This window comes from Diadema antillarum, unplaced genomic scaffold (genome assembly GCF_040938485.1).
Source record: "Diadema antillarum isolate AM-2024a unplaced genomic scaffold, OU_Dant_1.0 seq00001529_RagTag, whole genome shotgun sequence".
Taxonomy (NCBI): domain Eukaryota; kingdom Metazoa; phylum Echinodermata; class Echinoidea; order Diadematoida; family Diadematidae; genus Diadema; species Diadema antillarum.
This window is the reverse complement of record NW_027272261.1, coordinates 191,520-214,944: the sequence shown is the minus strand read 5'-3', so window position 1 is coordinate 214,944 and position 23,425 is coordinate 191,520. Positions and strand designations below refer to the sequence as shown.

The 23,425-nt window shown below is 41.7% G+C and overlaps 1 protein-coding gene across 1 annotated transcript; it reads right to left on the bottom strand.

The window, feature by feature from the left end:
- Positions 1-3,132: 3,132 nt before the first annotated feature.
- On the bottom strand, positions 3,133-22,929 carry LOC139710397 (sentrin-specific protease 8-like). The gene is made up of 7 exons (XM_071622313.1): positions 22,811-22,929; positions 21,279-21,359; positions 20,493-20,500; positions 19,697-19,805; positions 16,865-17,034; positions 11,561-11,819; positions 3,133-3,532 (listed from the first exon to the last, which is right to left on the bottom strand). Exons 1-6 carry the CDS (start codon positions 22,927-22,929, stop codon positions 11,650-11,652), a joined length of 657 nt encoding a protein of 218 aa, XP_071478414.1. The 3' UTR covers positions 3,133-3,532; positions 11,561-11,649.
- Between the last annotated feature and the right edge of the window lie 496 nt (positions 22,930-23,425).

Here is a 23,425-nt window from a genome sequence, read left to right as displayed (position 1 = left end):
ATACATGTGATTATGACTGTTCGTTTTATGGGTATTGTATGCCACAAATTGGTAAGAAATAATCAAAATTCTTTATCGTGTGTGCGATGTTCAACACGGTGCCATCTAAAGAAAACAGATGATGTTTAACAAAAAAGAAAAGAAAAAGACTTTGCAAAAACAAAGGAAAATCAAAAGACAGTGAAGGACAATTTAAAGAAAGTGAAGAATGTTTTGAAGAAAGCATAAGATGCTACACAGAAATCCAACCCTGCTCTGGTTAATGAGCAGTTAACTGACCCAAATTACAAGCCTGAAGCACTTTTCCTCAAGTTCCATTTGCCCATATTTAAAGAAACAAGTAAGCTAAGTTATTCCTTTAACGGCGCCAGTCCCGAAAAGGGGTTTACACTCGCTCACTGGCTTGTCTTCTGCCTTTGGGGTGCCCGGCGCCAGTCAGGCCAGACAGCAGGCAGTATATGGCAAAGGGCGCCGCTGGAAACATGAACAAGTGATTTCCTTTGATGGTTCACAATGGCAGAAACGCCTTTGTAAGCTTAACATTGCGCGTGGGAAAGCTTAGCAGTTAACGTGAGAAAGTATCATTCTGTATGTGGATTTCATGGAGATAACATCAATTTTGGGCTCTCGCTTAAATCATTGGTAAACTAGCGAAGATCATGCAGGAATATTGTCTGCTGTTTCATTAATCATCGTTTTAGTATATGAGCACTACGACTTTCATTATCCCTCCGGAATATTGGGTACCATTCTAGTATAGATCTGTTCTTTCGGATACAAAATTGTTGACTCTTGTTACCATCAGAGGCAGTGGATTTTACAAGATGCCAAAACATAGGCCAAAACGTTCACAGTAGAAAACCTCACGGGCTGCAGCATCAACCAGCGCTCCTCCGGCACCGACATGAGCAAGGAGGATTGCTTGGAGTGCTCCCGAACCGAGTACACGCAGGCAAGGAACAACTACTCCCCCTCCAGCGGCCTCGCGATCCGTGGGGTCAGCGGCGCGAAGCCCAGCAGACGAACATAGTACCAGCCAGGGCCCCGGCCCAAGTACCATTGTTAGGCAGACGGACTACAGGGAGCAGACGGAGGACCGTGCTACGGGGGAGGCGGCTGGGAGAGCTCATGTGACGGCCCAGCCTGAGCAGGATATGGGTGATGCGGTCGGCGATAATGGCAAGTACCGAAATGAAGGGCTACTAGTGCCTTGGCCTACAGCAACCGTGCATAATGTTAATGAAATGCCTGTGGTTGAGAACGAGGTACAGGGTCAGTTGTTAGACAGTAGATTCCTGAAGCATCCCCTGATGGCGACATCTAGGGAAGAGCTAGGTTCAACGGTCCCCATGTCAAAGAAAAGATATGGAAGGGCGAGTTTGTAGATCTTAGTTGTTACTCAAGAATGCCCCGATTCAAAGTGATCAAACCCCTGTGGTTTTGAACATCAAGCTCTACACTACAACTACAGCCGCAGGGCAAAGTCCCGTGAATTACCTCTATAGAGCAGTGGACTAGTGCTTTTCTTGTCTATGCCTCTATGTATACCGAGAGACATGTTTCCCGAGAGTGCACTGTACTGCAGTACAACTGTCAGCCTTTTTTTAAAAACAGAAGTAGGGCTAGAACTTGGAAGAAAAATTGCACTTGAGACAAATGTCAGATCTCAGTCTACTACCATTTATCAACTGGTAAGCACATAATGTGACAGGCATTTTAGCTTTAAGCTCATGATGTGCATTAATGTATATGATTACTCTCATTCCTTCTGCTCTTGCTCTCATCCTCCAGACTTTCTGCCTTATATTTCTCTTCCCCTTCCGACTACAGTAACCCTCTGTTCATCCACTATAACATTACCTTATCTTCTCTCACATCTGATGTGAGACTACCGGTACCTGATTTCAATTCCATTCTGACCACAGCCACTTCTGTTCAGTAGTACACTATACAAATGTATGTAACACTGGAATAAAGCCAGGTTGGTATATGCAGCCACTGAGTGAACGTCTCTTGTCAGTACTGTGTGCTTATCATTGAGATATGATGCATCACGCGTTAACCCGGGGTACAGTACCCCGGGGTACCACGTTGTGTAGCGCCACCTCACATCCACTCAAGGACAGCCGCAGAGAAATGCATGCACTGTGTGTGCGTGTACATCGTCATTCCCATGCTACTGCATGTTATACATGCTTGTACTATGCATGCATGGCACGCTGTGCTTCAGTACAGTGCAGTGCAGTGCAGTGGCTAGTGCGCGCTAGCTCCAGCACCAAAATAATTTCCCATTTTTGCAACCCAGGGTACAACCTTTTAAAAAAATAATAATAATTGAACAAAATGGCTGATTTTTATTTGGTACCCCGGGATATCATTTATGTCATCATATGTCCAACTTCTACTCATATTTCAGATTGTTCGCTATGATAACTTACTCCACTTGTACTAGTTTTGCATCTGCACAGTGCACATGACACATTGTGAATGCATCTTTATTTCATGGATTGATGCACTCCATGCATCGTACTAATGGCATCAAACACCACCAGGGTAAGAAAAAAGTCAAGTGCTATCAGTAGTTGCAAGAGTACAGGGTAGTACATGATTGCATCTGGTTCTGTGCTGGCTATCCTCTCTAATCAAGTCAACAATTTGCAGAATGAATTTGTGTGTGCATGCAAAAAACAAAACAAAACAAAACAAAACAGCATGTCTCTCAAATTTTGCTCATCTGAGTAGGCATCTCCTGCACTGTAGAAGTTGAGATAAAATTCTCTTCCTACACAACTAGAGCAGCCACTTGGTTGTCATGGTGATAAAAGCAAATTCAAGTTTGATTCCAGGCACTAATGTTTGATCTGAGGCACTTATGTTTGACTTAAAAGACTTATGTTTGACTAATACTTTGACTTTGAACCATACATAGACTTATGTTTAATTCATGGCATCCCTGTTTGATTCTTCAGACTTATGTTTGATACTCAGATTCAGTTTAGTGCAACAGGTCACTGAAGTATGTGCAAGATCTTTTGTGGTGCACTCATCATGCTTGACTTAAATGAACTTGAAAAACACAGAAAATATCTACAGTTGTATAATATACCTAGCCATCACCTAAGAAAAGGAAGATATACCCCCAAAAATGTGTGAGATTGTCAATCTTTCAATCTTTTCATTGTATCCCACATTTCAAATTCTTTTGGTTCTTGTCACGACAGTAACTGCCTATACTACAGTAGATCACCAGAAAGCTGGCAATAATTTTCAGTGTAATTTCTAACTGCCAACAATTTAAAACACATTTTCTAACATTAAAATATCAACTACTACAGAGCATAAAGTTAGATTGAAGGACTCGATCCCTTCTTCCAAAGTGACCTGGTGTATTGTGCAGTTCCAGCCAGGATTGATGAAATTTGTAGGCTGACATTACTGGCAGCATTCATCGACTCTTGTCCAGTGTTGACCAGTAGATCATCCCTTGATTTCTGGGGATCACTTGACTCGGATTATTCCTCAGGAGTGAATGCTGGTGCACAGACCAAAAGAAAAGCATACAACAGGAAACTGCATAAGAGCCTGAAATTCATACTCTGTACATATGTCACTACATGTACAGCTCTTCATATGTGTGCCAGTGTGATCCAAATTTCTTCAGCTAACTTACTACTTTCCTTTACTTTTTCTCCCCAGGTCTTCTTTCACATAACAACAACAAAAAGAAGGAAGAAAAACTAGAAATGTCGCTATGGCGACTGGTATGCCTCCGCCATAATGCATGATTCTCCTAATAGGTCTAAATAGTACATGTGGACAATATGTGATTACATTTTCACATAATTGGCAAAATATTAAAATGACAAGTTTGTCACAAATGTGTTGAATGTTCACCTGCCTTGTCCTGGTTTAATTGGATGAATAGGAGAGCATGTCTTTGGGATTTAAGGACTTTAACCTGACTTTGACCCATTCATACATTTATGCATTGAGTAATTTTCAAGGTATGGAGAAAAAGTGCAATTTCTGTATTGAATAGTAAATTGTTACCATTTTCATCTGGCCTTTGACCCTGAAATTGATAAGATAACCACTGTCGGGCAGAACATGCATACATATGTAGTAAGTTTCAAGATAACTTGAGCCACTTCCGAAATATGGAGGAAAAACTTAGTTCAGCACTTTCACTTGATCTTTGACCTTTTGACCTTTGAGGCAAAAACAAAAGAAAAAAAAAACTTTCCAGAGAATTTCTATTAGGTTATACATGTATACACCAAGTGTAAAAAAAAAAAATCCTGCTGGCATTGCATAAACATGAGGGAAATAGTAAAAGTTTGAAGTGTTGCCCTTGACCTTTGACCCCTGACCTTTGACCCCATGAACCCATAACTCTAAATAATTACTGCCAGTCAGTACATGTATACCATACTATGTTCCATGAAGATACCTTGAACAATTTCCAAGGTACAGAGAAAAAAGGTGAAGTTTTAATATATTTACTTGACCTTTTGACCTTTGACCTTAGACCTCATGACTCAAACTTTCCCCAGAGAATTTTAATTGGGTAGTACATATATACACTAAGTTTCAAGAAAATATCTTCAGGCATTGCATAGATATGGTGGAAATAGTGAAATTCTATGTATTTGACCTTGACCTTTTGACCTTTGACCTTGAGCATGTGCACCCAAAAGTTGATAGGCACAACTTCACCCCCTAATACAGATACATGCCACGTTTCATTAAGATACCTCAAAAGGTTTTGATAGTTACCCTGTCCACAAAATTCATTACGGACGGACGGAAGGACGGACGGACGGAAGGACGGACGGACGGACGGACGGACGGACAACCCGAAAACATAATGCCTCCGGCACCACTTCGTGGCGGAGGCATAAAAAAGAAAGAGAAGTAATGATAAAGATAAAGTATTGTCAATCGGATACTGAACAATACTTGATAAAGTGTTACTCTAACAACAAAACCTCAAAGCATTACAAAAGATATAAATCTGAACAAAATCTAGAAATTTGGTTGCCATGAAATGTAGATCCACTCCCATATCAATTCTCCTATATATAATATTTAATTGAAAACAGAGAGCATTGAAGCATGTCTGAAGTCTTAAAGATAATATAAAGTTTTGGTACCTCAAAAGTTTCCCTGAATTTCCTTGTCTTAGTTTGTGTTTCAGGTTAAAGTACCTTTCATATAACTAACACTGTGAGACTTACTCGCCCCAAAGTGCTCTCATGTCTTAGTAATCAGGCAATTAACTGCGACCAGCAGCCCCATACGCATAGCGCAATGGGGCTGCGCATTGTAGCATTCAGGATCATGACAGACGTAGTATCGCGGGTAAATATCAACTTAAAATCTAAACATTTCTTCAATTTGAAGACTCACCAGTTAAGTTGAAGTATTGAAAACAGGCTTCGGGCAACGTTTGGTTCTGCCAATAGTCCCTTTCTGTTCGAATTGATGACTGAATATAACTCGGTCGAGAGGACCTTGGGAGAGCTACACTGAATTCAGGGGCGGATCTAGCTTTTTTCCAAGGGGGGTTTGAGGGGCTGAGCTTGGTATTGCGAGGGAGCGTAGCGACCAAGCCCGAGCGAGCGAAGCGAGCGAGGGGGGGAGGGTGTGGGAGGGGGGTATTCCCCTCCCACAGTGTGGGAGATTTTTCATTTTTAGGGTTGCCAGCTTGCGATTTTAAGCATACTTGCATGCTCTATTTTTTATCTTTTTTGCCGACCCTGGCTCCGCGGTCCCTGGGTTTGTGATGTCCCAATGGCGATGCAGAGCATCGTCCACAAGGCGATGTCTGTGAGCTGCGTGGAGCCGCGTGGCGTCGCGCCGATTTTTTTTTTTTTTTTTTTTTTTTTAGCTATTTGAACCCCGTAAGTGATGTTTTCCTGGCATCTACTAACGTAATGGAGAACATAAAAAGCAGTCCATGATATTACGTCTTATTAGAATAAGATCAATGCCGGAAGCAGTTTTGGATTGGGGGGGGGGGGGGCAAACATTGGAGGGGGGTCAAGATTAGACCATGCATATGTTACACAATACACACATACACACACACACACACGCACACGCACACATATCTATTATATATATATATATATATATAAATATGTAAAGTGGCGTACGGTGGGTCGAAACATGGGGGGAACCATAAAGTAATTTTGACGGTCTGTATGCTTGTGCGTGTGTGCGTGAGCAATAATGGGACTACAATACATTACGGAATGTGATACATTCAACAACGCAATCATTGAGGAACATTGTATGTTTTCCTTACATGGATTATGGAATGACGGTGTGAAACGATCGACAAATTATATACTGTCAGCAACATAAGGTGAATAGCATAACAATAAAATGCGAGCGAGCGAAGCGAGCGAGCTTGAAAATTTTGATATTCTGCAGTTCCAAAACTGGAGTTTTGTAGCTATATATTTCGTTTTGGAAATAAATGGGAGCGCATCGGGCGCAACTGCTGGCAATTATTGGCAGCAACATTAGGAGAATGGCATAACGATTCAATACGAGCAAGCGAAGCGAGCAAGCTTGAAAAGTTTGACATTCTACAGTCCCAAAAAGGGGTTTGTAGCTACAGTATATCTTTCACTTTGGAAATTAATGGGGCGGCGCATCAGGCGCAACTGCTGGCAATCTGGCAGCAACATTAGGAGAATGGCATAACGATTCAATGCGAGCGAGCAAAGCGAGCGAGCTTGAAAATTTTGACACGTTACAGTCAAAAAACTCCCGTTTGTAGCTATATCTTTCGCTTTGGAAATTAAATTGTATGCGTCTGGACATGAGAATTTTGACATCTTACAGTCCCAAAACTCCCGTTTGTACCTATATCTTTTGCTTTGGAAATTAAGGGGGGGGCATCGGGCGCAACTGCTGGCAATTACTGGCAGTAACGTTAGGAAAGTGGCATAACGATTCAATGCGAGCGAGCGAAGCGAGCGAGCTTGAAAATTTTGACATGTTACAGTCCAAAAACTCCCGTTTGTAGCTATATCTTTCGCTTTGGAAATTAAATTGTATGCGTCTGGACATTATGGTGGCATTTTCCTATGCACATTATATTTTTTACTTGGCAGCCCAAGGGGGGGGGGGGGTTTAAACCCCCCCCCCCCCTTAGATCCGCCACTGGAATTGACGGTCAGCGCATGCGCACACATCACATGCGCACAAATTTCAAATCCATGAACGGATAAGATGTCTGTGTGCGCATGCGCTGGCCGTCGATTCAGTGCAGCTCTTCCAAGGTCCTCTCGACCGAGTCACATTCAGTCATCAATTCGAACAGAAAGGGACTATTGGCAGAACCAAACGTTGCCCGAAGCCTGTTTTCAATACTTCAACTTAACTGGTAAGTCTTCAAACTGAAGAAATTTTTGGATTTTAAGTTGATATTTACCCGTGATACTACGTCTGTCATGATAATGAATGCTACAATGCGCAGCCCCATTTAGCTATGCGTATGGGGCTGCTGGTCGCAGTTACCATGCATGCAGTAATGGTTCCATACAATACGTGTACTGTATATTGATTCTAGCGGTACCACGGTACCGCGACGGCTCTGGTACGAAACCATTATTGCATGATTACTAAGACATGACAGCACTTTGGGGCGAGAAAGTCTCACAGTGTTAGTTATATGAAAGGTACTTTAACCTGAAACACAAACTAAGACTAGGAAATTCAGGGAAACTTTTGAGGTACCAAAACTTTATATCATCTTTAAGTGCAATACACTGAGGGGACTGTCACCAAAAATCAAGGTCAGCTTAAGTATTCCCATGGTTCACATGGCAAATCGGAAAGAAATCCAGCAAGAAATATGGCAATTAGCACACATACAATAAGTGATATGGCAGCCTACAACACTCGGATCAAAGAGAGGGGCAGCATCACCACAGTGTATACTGAGACAGAATGACTACCATACATCTCGGGGCCACAGAATGCTCTTTTCAGGATGGGGGGGGGGGGGGGGCAATGCCCTGAGGGCGCTAAGGTCAATGGTACCACCCTTCCCGCTCAGACAGAAATAATCTAAAGACAGAACCTTTGGAATTTCATGGGTGTTGTGATTCTATTTCCCTGGGGGTTTTTTCCCGCATATTTTTTCGAATTTCATGGCACTTATCTTCAGGATGTCCTCTGACCCTGTAAAAAACCCCACAGGTGTCTTCTGCCACCCACAATCACTATACCGTTCACAGATCATAATTATAATGTCTCATTCCACAGTCTTCTGTCCGTAAAAATTGTTTGAAAGTTGATTTTATTGTGTTTGTACATGTATATAGAATGTATATGCCAAGAAGTTGTACCTCCATGATTGTACCATCTCATGTTATCATTCCACCATCACTGCTTTGGTCACTCTATCCTGTCTTTCTCACGGTCTATCCGACATTCCTTTCTCCAGCCACCATCATGCCTCATTACCTCACACAAACACCACCACCTGTCCATCTCACTTCCTCTGCCACCCACCCTCTTCATCCCATGATTGTAAACACATGTACGATATACACTGGACTTGTTATATAATCAGCCTGTTGGCGATAATAAACAGATTGCCTCTCAGAGCAGCACAAAGTCAGACGTGTCGAGTCTCCCTCTCTCTAGAGTAATGGTCTCCATCCAAACACAGTACATGGGTACATAAAAGTGGCGACGAGGACCATTCGAACCTGCAATATAACTATGGCACAGCGCATCGACGTCCCTCCGCCGGCTCCCTTTGGAATGACCTCGGCGAGAGCTTCGACTGGTTGGACGAGGTGGACAAAGCAGTTCAGTTACTATGTAGAGGCATCTGGCATAACACGTTTGAGCCCGAAAAAGGCCCTCCTTCTACACATTGCAGGCCCAGAGGTCCAGGAACTCTTCGAAACCCTCACTCTCCCAGCCGCCAGCGCCGGCCAGAACGAATATGACATCGCGCTAAGTGCGCTAAATGAATACTTCTCGCCTACACCGAACATTGCCTTCGAACGCCACCAATTCAGGCAAGCAGCTCAACGCCCGGATGAATCGGTGGACGAGTTTTGCACCAGACTGAAAGGCTTAGCAGCGTCCTGTGCTTTCACTGAGAGGGATGTGAGCACGTTCGGGACCAATTCGTGGACAAATGTGCATCATCGGGTCTGCGCCGACGTCTTCTTCGGGAACCGAATTTGACGCTCGCATCCTTGATGGACATCGCTCGGGCAAGCCAAGCGGCAGACCAGCAAGCAGCAATCATGGAAGGGCATGGTTCGTCACCTCTTGCCCGACCTCGTTCCGACATCAACATTGTTGCCCGGCCTCGCAGCAGTGGCTATAATCGTTCTCGTGATCAGGCCCCTCCACGAGTCATCCAACATGATTTTCGAGCCCGACGAAACAACCAGGAGCACGGACATTCCTCCCAATCGACCAGGAAATCGACGCAGGCCTGTACAAACTGCGGTTTTGACGATGGTCATCAGCCTGGCGATTCTGGCTGTCCTGCCCGAGGCCGCACTTGTTGCAAATGTCGAAAAAATTGGGCTCTTCGGTCGTGTGTGTCGCAGTTCACGACGGCATCAGTCGCGCCCAAATCCCGTTCGAGCCATCGACGACCACCACCACGATGCCGACTCCCCACACGGATCTTCTGACGAGGAGTACAACTACCAAATACACACCGCGAATGTCACCCTCGCACGCGCCGACGTCAACATCGGTGATCACACGATCTCCATGATCGTGGACTCAGGAGCAACGGCTAACCTCATCGATGCGACGACTTGGAATAAACTCAATCTGATACACTATGCACTTTTTCTTTCAACAAGGGGAGGGATATTGTGTTTGTACATAGGGTTTATGCCAAGAAGTTGTACCTCCATGATTGTACCATCTCATGTTATCATTCCACCATCACTGCTTTGGTCACTCTATCCTGTCTTTCTCACGGTCTATCCGACATTCCTTTCTCCAGCCACCACCATGCCTCATTACCTCACACAGACACCACCACCTGTTCATCTCACTTCCTCTGCCACCCACCCTCTTCATCCCATGATTGTAAACACATGTACGATATACACTGGACTTGTTATATAATCAGCCTGTTGGCGATAATAAACAGATTGCCTCTCAGAGCAGCACAAAGTCAGACGTGTCGAGTCTCCCTCTCTCTAGAGTAATGGTCTCCATCCAAATACAGTACATGGGTACATAAAAGATTTATGTCAAAAATTTGATTATGTTACGTCAAATGCTGAAAAAAATTATAAAAGAGGAATACATGACCCTCTCAGCTTGATTAACAACCATTCGCAAACTGATGTTTCAACATTCAAACTACAGATCCTGTGAGGTATAACAAGCAGTATTAAGTACAGCATTTTTTAACATTGAGTACATGTATTACTCTTACACTTACAGGCGAAAGTTTTGACAAGCTAGTGATTGTCAAATACTATTAAATTGTTATTTTCCTTGCCATCGTTTTCAAGTAATTTTCAGATTTTCTTTATCTTCGGTGTTTAACCCTACTTTAACTGGGCTATTTTAGACCAAGTTTTTACGGGGGGGTGGTCAATATGACCCCCTTCAGATCTCTGCCGCCGATCGCCACAAAATTTTGCCTGAACAAGGAGCCAAATGTCATATACAAGATTAGATGGTCATACAATAGAAAAATATCGACTTTCTATTTTTAGTAAATTAATTATGCAAATTTATGCATAAAATCATAGGGCCACCTGTAACTCCATTAAAAAGGCTGAAGGATTGGTAAAGTTTTGTGTCAGAATTCCTCAAGACATATCAAACAATTTTCTTGTAAAAAAATAGCACAATCAAAATCAATTTCTTTTGTTTTTTATTGTTTTGTTAATTTCTTATGTATTTTATTGTTTTTCGACCTTTTTCCCATTGATTTTTGACCAAAATTTGTTGCAGGGCCTTTTTCAAGCTTTTCTGCATTAGAATTGATTAATTTCTATGATTAAAAGTTGAAATAGTCGAATTTATATCAATTTAACAAAAAAAAACACAATTTGCATTGGATTTGCACATGATATCATGAATATGAGCTGTTTTCGGGTTGACACGCACATATGCAAAATGTTACGTAACTTCAGAACGGTGTACCCGGACGTCGCAAATTTGGTCTCAAAATATGCGCAAGACTTCAAAGAAAAAAGTCATGAAAAGACGCAGCAAATCTTTGCGCGTTGCGGAATCGCGGCACAAAATGTCGAAGGGTGGGTCAATGTGACCCCCCCCAGTTAATATAGGGTTACAGATAATCTTCTGATAACTGTGATATAATTATGACCAAGCTAGGATACATTGGTTTCACATCTCTCCACTCCTTGAAATTTCTGGCATCAACTAGTAGGATGTGACACGAAGCACCATTTAATACTGAAACATTCCTACCAACTCCCTTGGCCCCCGCAGTCTGGTCTGCCCACTTGTTGCCAAAAGAATTTCTGTTCAATCTATTCATCTTTTTGGTTATTACGTTACCAAAGCTCCACACCTGCTAAGCACTGGAGATGCACATTGGTCCACTGGCAAGATTCCAGGCAAACTGTTTGAACTCATCTGTGACAGAACAGGGTGTGAGTCTCACTCTGTGTCCATGGAACCCAAGTCAGCTATTAGTTTCAGGATGTCCTGTCTCTTCCTGGTCACAGCGGCCTGAGTGACGGCCTCCAGCAGCGGAACTTGGCAGCCCTGGAGGCTTTGTCTGCACAGGTGTTCGGTGGTGCAGATCACAAATAGTCCACAGTCATACCCTGAATAGAACCAAATAATGAACAAGAACAGGTATTCTTAACACAAATGATTCAGTTGCTGTGTATTGAGCCTCATAAAAGCGGGCTGATTTTTAGACATATTCATACTTGTAACCTTGCATGACAAAACTTACAAGTCACAACATATTTTTCTTTTTCAACACTGGTTCAGATTTTGAACACAAAAGGTCTTAATGATAAAGCTTATTGATATGTGGAAATGTGGATACCAATTGAAGAAATTGACAGAAAGCCTAACCTCTAGAGGTGTGACTTGTGAGGAAGAAGGCTCTCAAGGGTTTACTGAGATACACTGACTCACTCTGTATTGTACAGTATGTGTGTGTAATGGGATTTCAAACTTAACATTTTGTGCCTATCATTGTATACATCACAAAGACCATATTTGTCACCAAAAGAGACAGGAAAAATCTATCTTCAATGAATGCATGCAGGTAACATATAAAGCTTGAGCTTGTTAGCAATATCTAAGAGTACTTATTAAGCTTTAGTGTGATGTGACAGCCTCCAACGCATGTATTAAAATTCATTAAGTATGCACGCCACTCAATTTTGGAACTCTATTCGTTCAGCCCATAAGTTCATCAGGACAACAAACTTACTTCTTAGTCATTCACGTGCACACTATTAAAGTCATACTGACTGTATTATGTATGTAGCACAATTTACAAGAATGCACACAAGTGGATGCACCATAATATCATATATTATTACCTATACGAGGTAGTTTTGCGAGGCAATTGCAGTTGGTATTTTGCAGGGTCGGGAGTTCAGCAGGCGACATTAGAGCATATCACGAGCATCCGGGGGTTTTACATATACAGTGGACTCCTGTTATAACGAAATCCTCGGGACCGGCAGTTTTCTTTCGTTAGATCGGAATGTTGTTATAACTGAACAAATAAACAATAGAAATACATAAAGCGGATGACATTGCAGCTCAAATTTTTACTTCGTTATAACCAGAATTTTGTTATAACCGTGGCCGTTATAATAGGAGTGCACTGTAAAACAGGGAGGTGGGAAGAGAAAGAGTGGAATCTCTCTCCCCACCTCCCTGCTTAAACATTCCGATCGACCACAAAAAGAAAACATTCCAGGACGTCCAGGGTGTCAGTTACACGCACCGCTGAAGAACGCTGATAAATCAACTCATACAAGGTCGACCACTTACAGCAGCACTAGGCGTCAAACAATGACTAGTCCATTTGTGCTCAGTAATTGCACAGTGACCATTAGTTTTACAACTCTCCAACTTGAAACAGAGAAGTAAAAATAAAGTGTAAGAGCGTTCAGATGTTCGAAGTTTGCCTGTTACAACTACATATGTATCTTTGAAGTTGGAGTTGAATGATATACATTGATGAACGATTTTGCAATTATTCAACATGTTGATGGTCTACGGGTAGTCAAATGTGGCTTGATCTTTATCATAGTGTATAGCCGTATTCACATATTTTCTTAATTTACCTAGGGGATAGGTAATAATTATGATATTGACTGGCCTTTCTTTCGGGAGGTACCAGATAAATATTGCCCGCACTGAAAACATATTGCCCTCGTCTTCAACTCGGGCAATATGCTTTCAGTTTGGGCAATATTTTCTGGTACCTCCCTCAGGGCCAGTCAATATTATATAAATATAATACTGTAAAACATGATATTTTAGCGGCATGAAATTTTCGCGAATTGGAGCCGACGGCCTTTTTCACGGCACGAAATTTTCGTAAAGTGCCTCTGGCATTCAATGTATAGTGCAGACAAGAGCCTTCTCATGCATTTTTAATTTCACTCTCTGGCTCTCGCGAAATTTAAAAAATTAAAATGCACACGAACATTAGTCGTTTTACAGTATACATTCTTTGAAAAGACCCATACACTGTATCAGCACACATAGCATAAATACTATAATTTGACTTGATTTTATTATTCAAATGGATCCCCTTTTCTTACTTCTTTCTCTCATGACCTGATAACTTCTTCCCGACTGTCTTTTTCTTGTTGTTATGGGCTTTGCAGAGACAGGAATACAGTGAGATTACCGACACAAAGCTATTCTGCCTTGGGACTTGGTTAATAACAAGGCTCACATTTGTCACACATCAAAATAGACTTTATGCTTTTAAAAGGTTATTGGTTTCTTGCATAGAGAGTATAACTATACAGTTTTTTTTTTCTGTTTACTTTACATAAGTAAGATGATGCGCTCAATCTGTACCAGTGTACTAGGAACACCAAGTGAAGAAGAAGGACGTAGCCCAGGATTTGGCCCTGCGTCAATCACCTACTGCTTATAGTAGGGCAGATATGTAACAAAAATTGGTCGAAATGCTCACATCCGGCGGAAAGTATGAAATTTTGCATATAGGGGTATTTTGGGGCGCTGATTTCAAATATTGCCGGATCCAAGAGATTTGACCACGGGGTCGGCCGCCATTTTGAATTCCAATATGGTCGCCATCACAAAACAAATTCAAAGATCTCTATCTTCAGTTCTGAATGACCTGTGGCACCAAAATTTGGTACACATTAGCGTTTTGACACATTGAATTTGATGACAGATTGATTCGGAGTGTCTGACAAACATCGAATGGCCGCCATTTTGAATTCCAATATGGCCGCCGCGACGAAATAATCAAAATCCCTATCTCGATTTCTAAGTGGTGAGGGACCCTGAAATTAGGTGTAAACAAGTATTTTAACATACTGAGTTAAAATATTAACTGATGTGATGTGTCTGACAAACGCAATGCCTGCTATTTTGAATTCCAATGAGCATCTAGCAAGAAATGACATCCTCACTGATGCTCAACATGGCTTTCGCCAAGGGCTTTCTACAACCACCCAATTCTCGTCAGCAGTACATGATTGGTCCTCTACCTTACAAAAACGCAGCCAGATTGATGTAGTCTTCTTGGACTTCCAGAAGGCATTCGATCATATGCCACACCAACGCCTGCGTACGAAACTCCAGTACTATGGAATTTCAGGAGACTCTCTCAACTGGGTCATGTCCTTTCTCAGTGAAAGGAAGCAAGCCGTGGTAATTGATGGTACACAATCCTCATGGAGAGCTGTACCATCAGGAGTCCCCCAGGGATCTGTGATTGGCCCGACTCTCTTCCTTTTGTACATAAATGACATACAAGATGATATCCAATCCTCCATCCGGTTGTTTGCGGACGACTGTGTTGTCTACCGTGAGATTGTGACTGACGATGACTTTCACTTACTACAGCAAGACCTTCAACTACTATCGGCCTGGTCCCAAAACTGGCTCATGAACTTCAACGTGAAGAAATGCGGCATCCTCTCAATAACCCGCAAACGCACTCCCAGTATTTATCAGTACCTCCTTTCCAATCAAGTAATTCCCAGAGTCAACGAGTACAAGTACCTAGGTGTGACGGTTACGGCTGACCTTCGGTGGAACAAGCACTGCCAGACTATCAGGCACAAGGCAAGCCAAACCCTGGGACTCATCCGCAGAACCCTGTCTCCATGTACTAAAGAAGTAAAGGCCAGAGCCTACACTGCACTGGTCCGTCCACAACTAGAATACGCCTCTGCAGTGTGGAATCCTTTCACTTTTATTAATATCAACTCACTCGAGCAAGTACAAAAGTCTGCAGCCCGTTTTGTCCTATGTGATTACAGCCCAACATCATCTTCCACAGCCCTAGTAACAGCACTCGGATGGGATATCAGCCTTCACTCTCGCCGCCTTCTTGCACAATGCACACTTTTTCACAAAATCCAACATCACCTGGTTGCCATGCCCCTCCCACCCGATATCACCCCAGCTAACTACATTGGAAGACAAGATCACCAACTCAAATACACAATCCCTAGATCCACCATTGACTCCCACAAGTATTCATTCTACCCAAGAGCCATAAGACTATGGAATCGCCTGCCGGGACCCATAGTAAGCACCGCCAACCCAACATTATTCCAAGGAGCTGCTTTGCCCATCCTCAGGGCAATGCAGCCTCCTGCTGGATCAGCCACTGTGTAAGAGGATCGACGCTGTTTTTACTCGCACTGAGCACCTATACTCACATTTTATTGTATGATAGTGAGACATCTGTACATACACTGAATGACACCCCCTCATGACACACAGTTCGAGTTCATCCCAGTATAGCTTCATGTACAAGCTGCTTCAAGGGATTACTACATCAAGGTCAAGGTCAAGGTCAAGGCTACGAAGACAAACATCACGACTAACATTCACGGGCATGTCAAAAAGTGCAGCAAAAAGGAAGCATGATGCACCTTTCACTGACGTCACAATGTAAGTACATCAGCGCGCACTCTATCAGTTACAAACGCGCGCTCAATCAGGTAGCCTAATTTACAAACCCGATATAGAGATTTTCAACACTCCAACATAGCAAATATGTATTAAATTCAAAATGGCTGCCGTGCAGCTTGTCAGACATATCAAATAAGTCTGTTATTGAAGTCATCATATCTTCATGCTTTTATATATCAAATTCCAATGGCTAATGTCATTCAGAACTGAAGATAGGGATCTTTGACGGCGGCCATATTTGAATTCAAAATGGCGGCCGACCCCATGATCAGATCTCTTGGATCCGGCAATTTTTGAAATCAGTGCCTCAAAATACCCCTATATGCAAAATTTCATACTTTCCGCCGGATGTGAGCATCTTTTTCACATATCTGCCCCACTATTACTGGACAGCATCACTACCACTGACCTAAAGCCAGTTTATGGCAAGGACATGATAACGCGGGAACAAATACCTAATGCCTCACCTCTCTTTCATTCTTTCTTGATCTTAATTCATAAAAATTAGCTGCTAGAAAGAGGCATATACATGTAATACACGAACAAAGGGAATCTGTTTCTTGCGGAGAGTACAGTTATTGAGGTTTGTCTGTTGCTGTTTTTTTTTTAATGTTACTCTCCGTAAATAAGGGCAAAGGCTCTATATTTTCTGATCTTCACAATGCTTTGTTATTAGTACTAAAGCAGATTCCTGCATGCTACAAACCATTCTGCTGCTGTGGTGACTGCTCATGAATGAAGCTTGCTTTCTTTCCAGTCGGTCCAATATGTGGCTGCAATTTCCTGGCTACATCCCTTGCAGCACGTTCATTGTATGACCCACAGGAGTCGTAATGTCTGAATGAATAATCACTTCTCCAAAAGACGAGTAAACTCCTGCAGATTCAAGAGCAGTAGGACATGACATGGAAATAGACACACCTTATACATTGTAGCACTCATATACAATGTAGACCTATTCGCTTTTAAAACACTGTAACTTATGAGAGCCATACCTGGGCAGCTTCCACATAAAGAAAAGATGATTCACTGGGTTATGCAATGAGTCAGGTGTATTGCTATGTCAGTGCATAAATCAACTATTGATAGGCACACAGATGCTTTCCCAGTGACAGTTGAAACAGACATTAACATAAATAACAGTACCAAAACCCAATAGGTCTGCAAATGAATACTTACATGTTTGAAGCAAATATAATTCATGGTGGCTTCAACCCCTAATATCAAAGGCACAAATGCAACTGTGGAATTCTTCTATGCATTCATAGAAAACCGACAGCTGTTTGAATAATTCAATCCAGGTGGAACTCCGGGTATTGAACCTCCTTGCTATTACTATAACTTACATTAGTCCATGGGCCAGGCCAGATATTGGTACCATCTGAGGTGGCAAAACCTTTTTGGTGTCATTTGGTTTGTCGGGCATAGATATGCTTATCAAGCTATGATAGCATTTCCAAATGAGTAGCTTAGTCATAGTAAATGAATTTTTAACCAATTTGGTCTCGTTGTTATATCCCTATACTTCTGAATCGAAACTAACCGCTATACAAAGAAGAGCACTGTCTTCTGTATGTTCCATAGAGCTGTAAAATGCAGCTCTGTGGTATGTTCACAGGTGTTCTGTTGTAAACGCGGTGCGCTTAGTCTTTATTCAAGGCAGCGAAAGGAATATCCAAAGGTTATGATGTCCACAGCGCTCAGTCTTTATTCTAGACGGCGAAGGGAATATCCAAAGCGTATGATACAGTGTATATCCTTTTATCTAAAAACAACAACAACAACAAAAGCAATTCCTCGTTAATTTTACCGTATCTTTCAATTATTTATCATTTTCCGACGAAAACGCTACGGTGAAAACGCTGATACCACGCCAATGTCGCTTTATTTCCCTCCAACAATATAAGATAATGCAAAAACAATGTACCGATACACTACGACACATTATAATGAATGATATTGTCAATGAACAGAGTGATTTTTGTTTAAAACTGATGTATTTGTTGATAGGGTAGTATAAAAACAGTATAGATAATCCCTTTTATGAGGAACTTTAGATATGATAACGGTACATTGGTCTAGATAAAGACTAAGCGCACCGCGTGACAGCTGTGGACGTCATAACCCTTTGGATATTCCCTTCGCTGCCTTGACTAAAGACTAAGCACACCGCGTTTACAACAGAACACCTGTGGACATACAGAAGGCAGTGCTCTTCTTTGTATAGCGGTTTAGTTTCGATTCAGAAGTATAGGGATATAAAAACGAGACCAAATTGGTTAAAAATTCATTTATTATGACTAAGCTACTCATTTGGAAATGCTATCATAGCTTGATAAGCATATCTATGCCCGACAAACAAACTGACACCAAAAAGGTTGTGCCACCTCAGATGGTACCAACAACCCATTTTTCGGGTCTTGGCCCATGGACTACATAATGTATGAATGCATACAGTACAAGTATGCATGCAGATGAATCTACTCCTCTCTCAGAGTGTGTACCACATATATCATTTGATTTCTCCATGATGTGTCCAGGGAGGTGTTACAGAGATGGAGTGGCAACTCTTTGTAATTCATGCAAACACATGTTTGGGTTCAAGGCGTTACAATGGGATGTCTAGCATTCCACTACACTTTTAAGTCATGCTCGGCACCGCTCTCGTGGCAAGACATAGTTCGAAGGCGAAGAGCGCATTTCACCTTTCGTTCATTACAAGCTTTATTTCACTGTAAAATTCTAAATGAAATATTCGAATTGATTTAGAATAGTTTAGGAAAGAATTCAATATAATAAACATGTATTTCTAGTTTCTTCGTAATTCTCAAATCGAAATGAAATGAAAATTGGGCCCTCTTAAAAACCTAATATTTTTCTATAATGCGCACATTTCCGCATGTTAGTTTTCTATCTTTTAATCTGGTATATTTTGATCTTTCAAATAAAGTACGCTGCTAAAGCGTGTTCCAGCTTCCTTTTAAACTATTTGCTGTTAAAATTGTCAGTTTTACACTGCATTTTTTGATTCGCTGCTCCAATTCAAGGTACACAAAATTAATTGTTGCCATCACATTGAAAGAGAGAGAGAGCGAATTGCAGTAGGGGCAAGTATTTCTAGATGTGAGAGCGCTAGTCCCGATTATTGATGCTCTCTTTTGTCAAAGCACATGGGTAACACCTGTAGTTGAATGCATAACTTCTCGGCGGTGCCGCGCATGACTTCAAAGGAGAGCAGTAGTTGTCTCTCCTTCTCTAGCACCTCCCTGATGTGTCCATGTACCTAGTGTAAAAACACAAGTTTTTCATTTTCTCCGCTAAGCAGGCTGCTGAAGATGCCAATGCCTGCCACATGCTTCACGGCAACCATTAACTCTGAATTCTGAACTACACAGTGTAGATGAACACCCAATCCTATCTTTTTAATAATATTCTCATAACAGTATGTTTAGCTAATTTCCCATACGTAAAAAAAAAAAGAGCAAAATTTCATGAACGCGTAACAAAAATACAGACGGGATAACTTTGATGTTCCTACCAATGGGAACCTCCTGTGCTGGCCGATGAATCATTGTCATTGATGGCGAGAAAGATGAGTTGCTTGTTGGGTAGGTCAAGAGCTTCAAGGAACATTCCAACTTCAGCATCTTTAAATACAACCAAAAATCAAAATGAAGTACATTTATTTCCACCACTGGTAACACAGATGTTGTCAATTTAAGATGGTTTTGACAACAATATATCAGTTCTTTATATGAGGCGAAGTACACAGTTGAGGTGCTAGAAGTGAAATGCAATAGACCAGTTCTGTAATGTTTTCAAAGTTTATGCATGGTTTGTTCACAAAAGTTGCCCTTAACAACCACAAAGCTCGCCTGGAGGTTGCCCTACCTAGCAACAACTGAGTGAATTCCTGACTGTGGAACTTAGACCCCATTTACAGTGCAGGGCTGGGCCGAGCCACGGCCGAGCCCCGTAATTTTGTCTGTTTACGGCGCCGGGCTCGGCCCGGGCTTTTAATTCAAACCTTTCAATATTTTGTCGTGGTGGCGCTCTGCTTGTAAAAAAAAACACAATTTGGTTTAGTCTGGCTTCCAGACCCTTTGCCAACTGGATTTCATGGCAACGAAGTCGCCATTCGGCAAAGGCCTCTGCCGAAGGAAAAATCCTTTGCAGGACAAAACCACCTTAAACTATCCTAGTTTTCGACGTTGAGGGGGTTGATATCCTGACTAGCGAAATAGTACGGGCAGAGGGTCTGGAAGCCAGACTAAATTTGTTACCGCATTTGGCCCAGTTTGCGTTTACAGTGAGAAAAGGCTGGGCTGGACTACCTTGAGAGCTTGGCCAAATACAAGGCCGATTTTGGCCCTGCATTTGGCCTTTTACAGTGAAATAAAGGCCGGGCTCGGCCACGGCCGAGCCTGGCCTTTTCACTCACTGTAAATGGGGTCTAAATAGGAGGGAGCAGGTGAATGAAATGCTTTGATACTAGCCTGTAGGAAAAGAAAGATTCATAAAATGTAATACATTACTGAAACTATCTTTTGCATGCCACTGCATACTGACGAAGTCTATGAACTCGGCTGACTGGATCTTCTTTTGTTTCTATCCAATCAAAGGGAACCTTGACAAGGGAATCAAAGGATCAAAATGGGGTATGATCATTTTATATAATTCTGAGGAATGGATTTATGGCTCCTGACAAGGATTACATAGAGTTCTGTCCTCTAGGTTTACAGGACAGAGCATCAGACCTTGAACTTACAAATTCAATCATCACCTATATGGTCCAGATCTATGATAATTTCTAGCAAATCTAGTACTTGAGAAGACTAATTAAAAATACACAATGGACATACATCACAGCAAACACATCAGCTGATGTGCACATACACAACCAGCACAAAATGCAATTAAGTATAGTATTTTCTGTAATGTCCTTGACCTTGGGTCACCTCAAACCATATTTTTGGGCTTTCTTTTTGAATCTGTTGTGTTGTAAGAGAACACACTGGTACTTCAGTGAGAGAAAATTCACACAAACAAACAAGCGAACTAGATACTTTTGAAACTACACTTGTATTAAAGGAAATTTGGTCAGTTTACCTGTTGTCGACAGCTTGATAAATTGGGTTATATCAGGACTAATAAATGCCACACAGGATGCAGAGTCTTTGAATAAATCATATTCACAGTACCTGTGGAACAAAGAATATCAAAAAAATAAAATGTGAGTCCTGGTATCAACACTTAACAAGGAATATCAAGGGAAGTCTACTGTACACTTGTACATTAGCGCTCCTACTTCAATATGATACTGCTTTATATGGCATTACACATTTTCTGAACAAGAGGGCAGGAAACAGTAGAAATAACTTACTATGGTGCATATCATGTTCTTCAAAATGCTGAACTGCTTGAACACCAAAAGTCTATTTGGTTCTCTGTGATTTCTACTGTACCCAGTAAGTTGCATTGTTTATACAAAATCTTCCTTGAGAATAAACTGTTCAATAAAAGTAAATAGCCCACACAAAGGTTCGACCTCTCGTGCCAAAATTTTACCAAGTTCAAAAGCATATAGGTTTCTACATGTAGCAGGCTGTGTCGAATTTTGGACAGGGTTAATATGGTTGATTGAATTTTGGGTGGCTTGCATTAGTCAACAACTCTACTGATAGTTCTATAGCATCAGCCCATTTCCTTGGCTTGGAGGATATCATGTTAACAATTCTGGGTCCACACACCTTCTCAGACAAGGAATGAATTCCCTCCATTCACACAGAGTGAAAAAACCAAAACAAAACCAAAGTATGCACTTCTGACCACAGTACATTTGCTGTACACCAGAAATAGAAAATAATGAAAACAATGAGAAATGTCACACACTGTAATCAAAAGTATAAACGTAGAATTTTCATAATAGTGAGATGTGGTACTCTGTTCTGCATCTTGTAATTCTCATGGATGAAGATGAGTTGTGTACAAAAATAAAAATCTGCATTCAGTTCAGTCACAGAATTTGCATAAAAATTTGTAAATTGACCACAAACTCGCTGCAGGTTTTGTTTTTGTTTTTTTTTTGTTTGTTTTTTTTTTGTAACATCGTAACACAAGTGCGTCAGTGTCAGTATTGAGATCATTCAAATGGACCCTCGGAGATGCGTATTTAAATCACCTTCCCGAGAGAGACTATAGTATACTTCCCCACGCATTTGTACATTCATCTATGCATTAATTTTACTGTGGACTTTCTATCTTCAGAAACCATAAATTCCAAATGTCTTCCTTGAGAATTTAGATGTGAGAAACATTGATTGACTGACCCAGCCAGGCTCGGTCAGTACTGAATATCTCAACAGAATTTACACACACTCTTGAGGTGTAAACTTGAACAGAAGTGGTTTCATTTGTCTGTATTGTCTAGACAATAGCATTATGAAAATAAGCTTATAATTTTAGTTCCAGCACAGCTAACTATACACAGCCCTGTCGCACGGCGTCTGATCGGGCTACAGCACAGCCATTTCGTACGAGTCTCTATCTCTTCCTACCTCATTATCAACGACTGGGACTACACTAGTAGAGTCGCCAACAAAGGGGACCAATTGACATAAATTACAAGTGAATGTATCTCGAAAGTTCATACTCAAATGAAAATGCAATCAGCTGATCGTTTAACCAGCCACATCCCTGTAGTAAAATCTGGTCACTCCTCCGTAAAAGGCAATTATGATAGCTCAGCACGACGTTTCCCTCACTCGCCATTCTGTCTTCACAGCCACAGGAAATGTGTGTAATGTGTGTGCTGGGTGTAAAGAGTCAGATGAGCTGTTATGTTTTTGTGGTGCCACGGTACACGTGCGCGTTCGTTCGATCCATCGATATCGATGCATCGGTTTTCGATCAACGGCGACTGTGCGCCATGCCATATGCGCCAGCACCCGTACATTATTCAGTCACAGTAAATGTCCATGAAGAAGGGCTTAGGCACAGTCAGTAACAAAACCAAGGATATATTCCACTGAAATTGTCAAAGACTGACAACGTTCATGAAGCGGTGCCCAAGTCGTGTGGGGGTATTAGTGTCTCATCTGCTTGTGGCTGATCGTATAATCATCCCTGTCACATGATTCCCCGATTGATGTTCGTTATTCCGAAGCATCTGTTTTGGATATTCGAAAGCGTTTCTGAAAGATCGTTCATCCGGAAATGAAATAAGGTTCGTTATTCCTAAGGTTTGTTATTTTGAAACACACTGAAA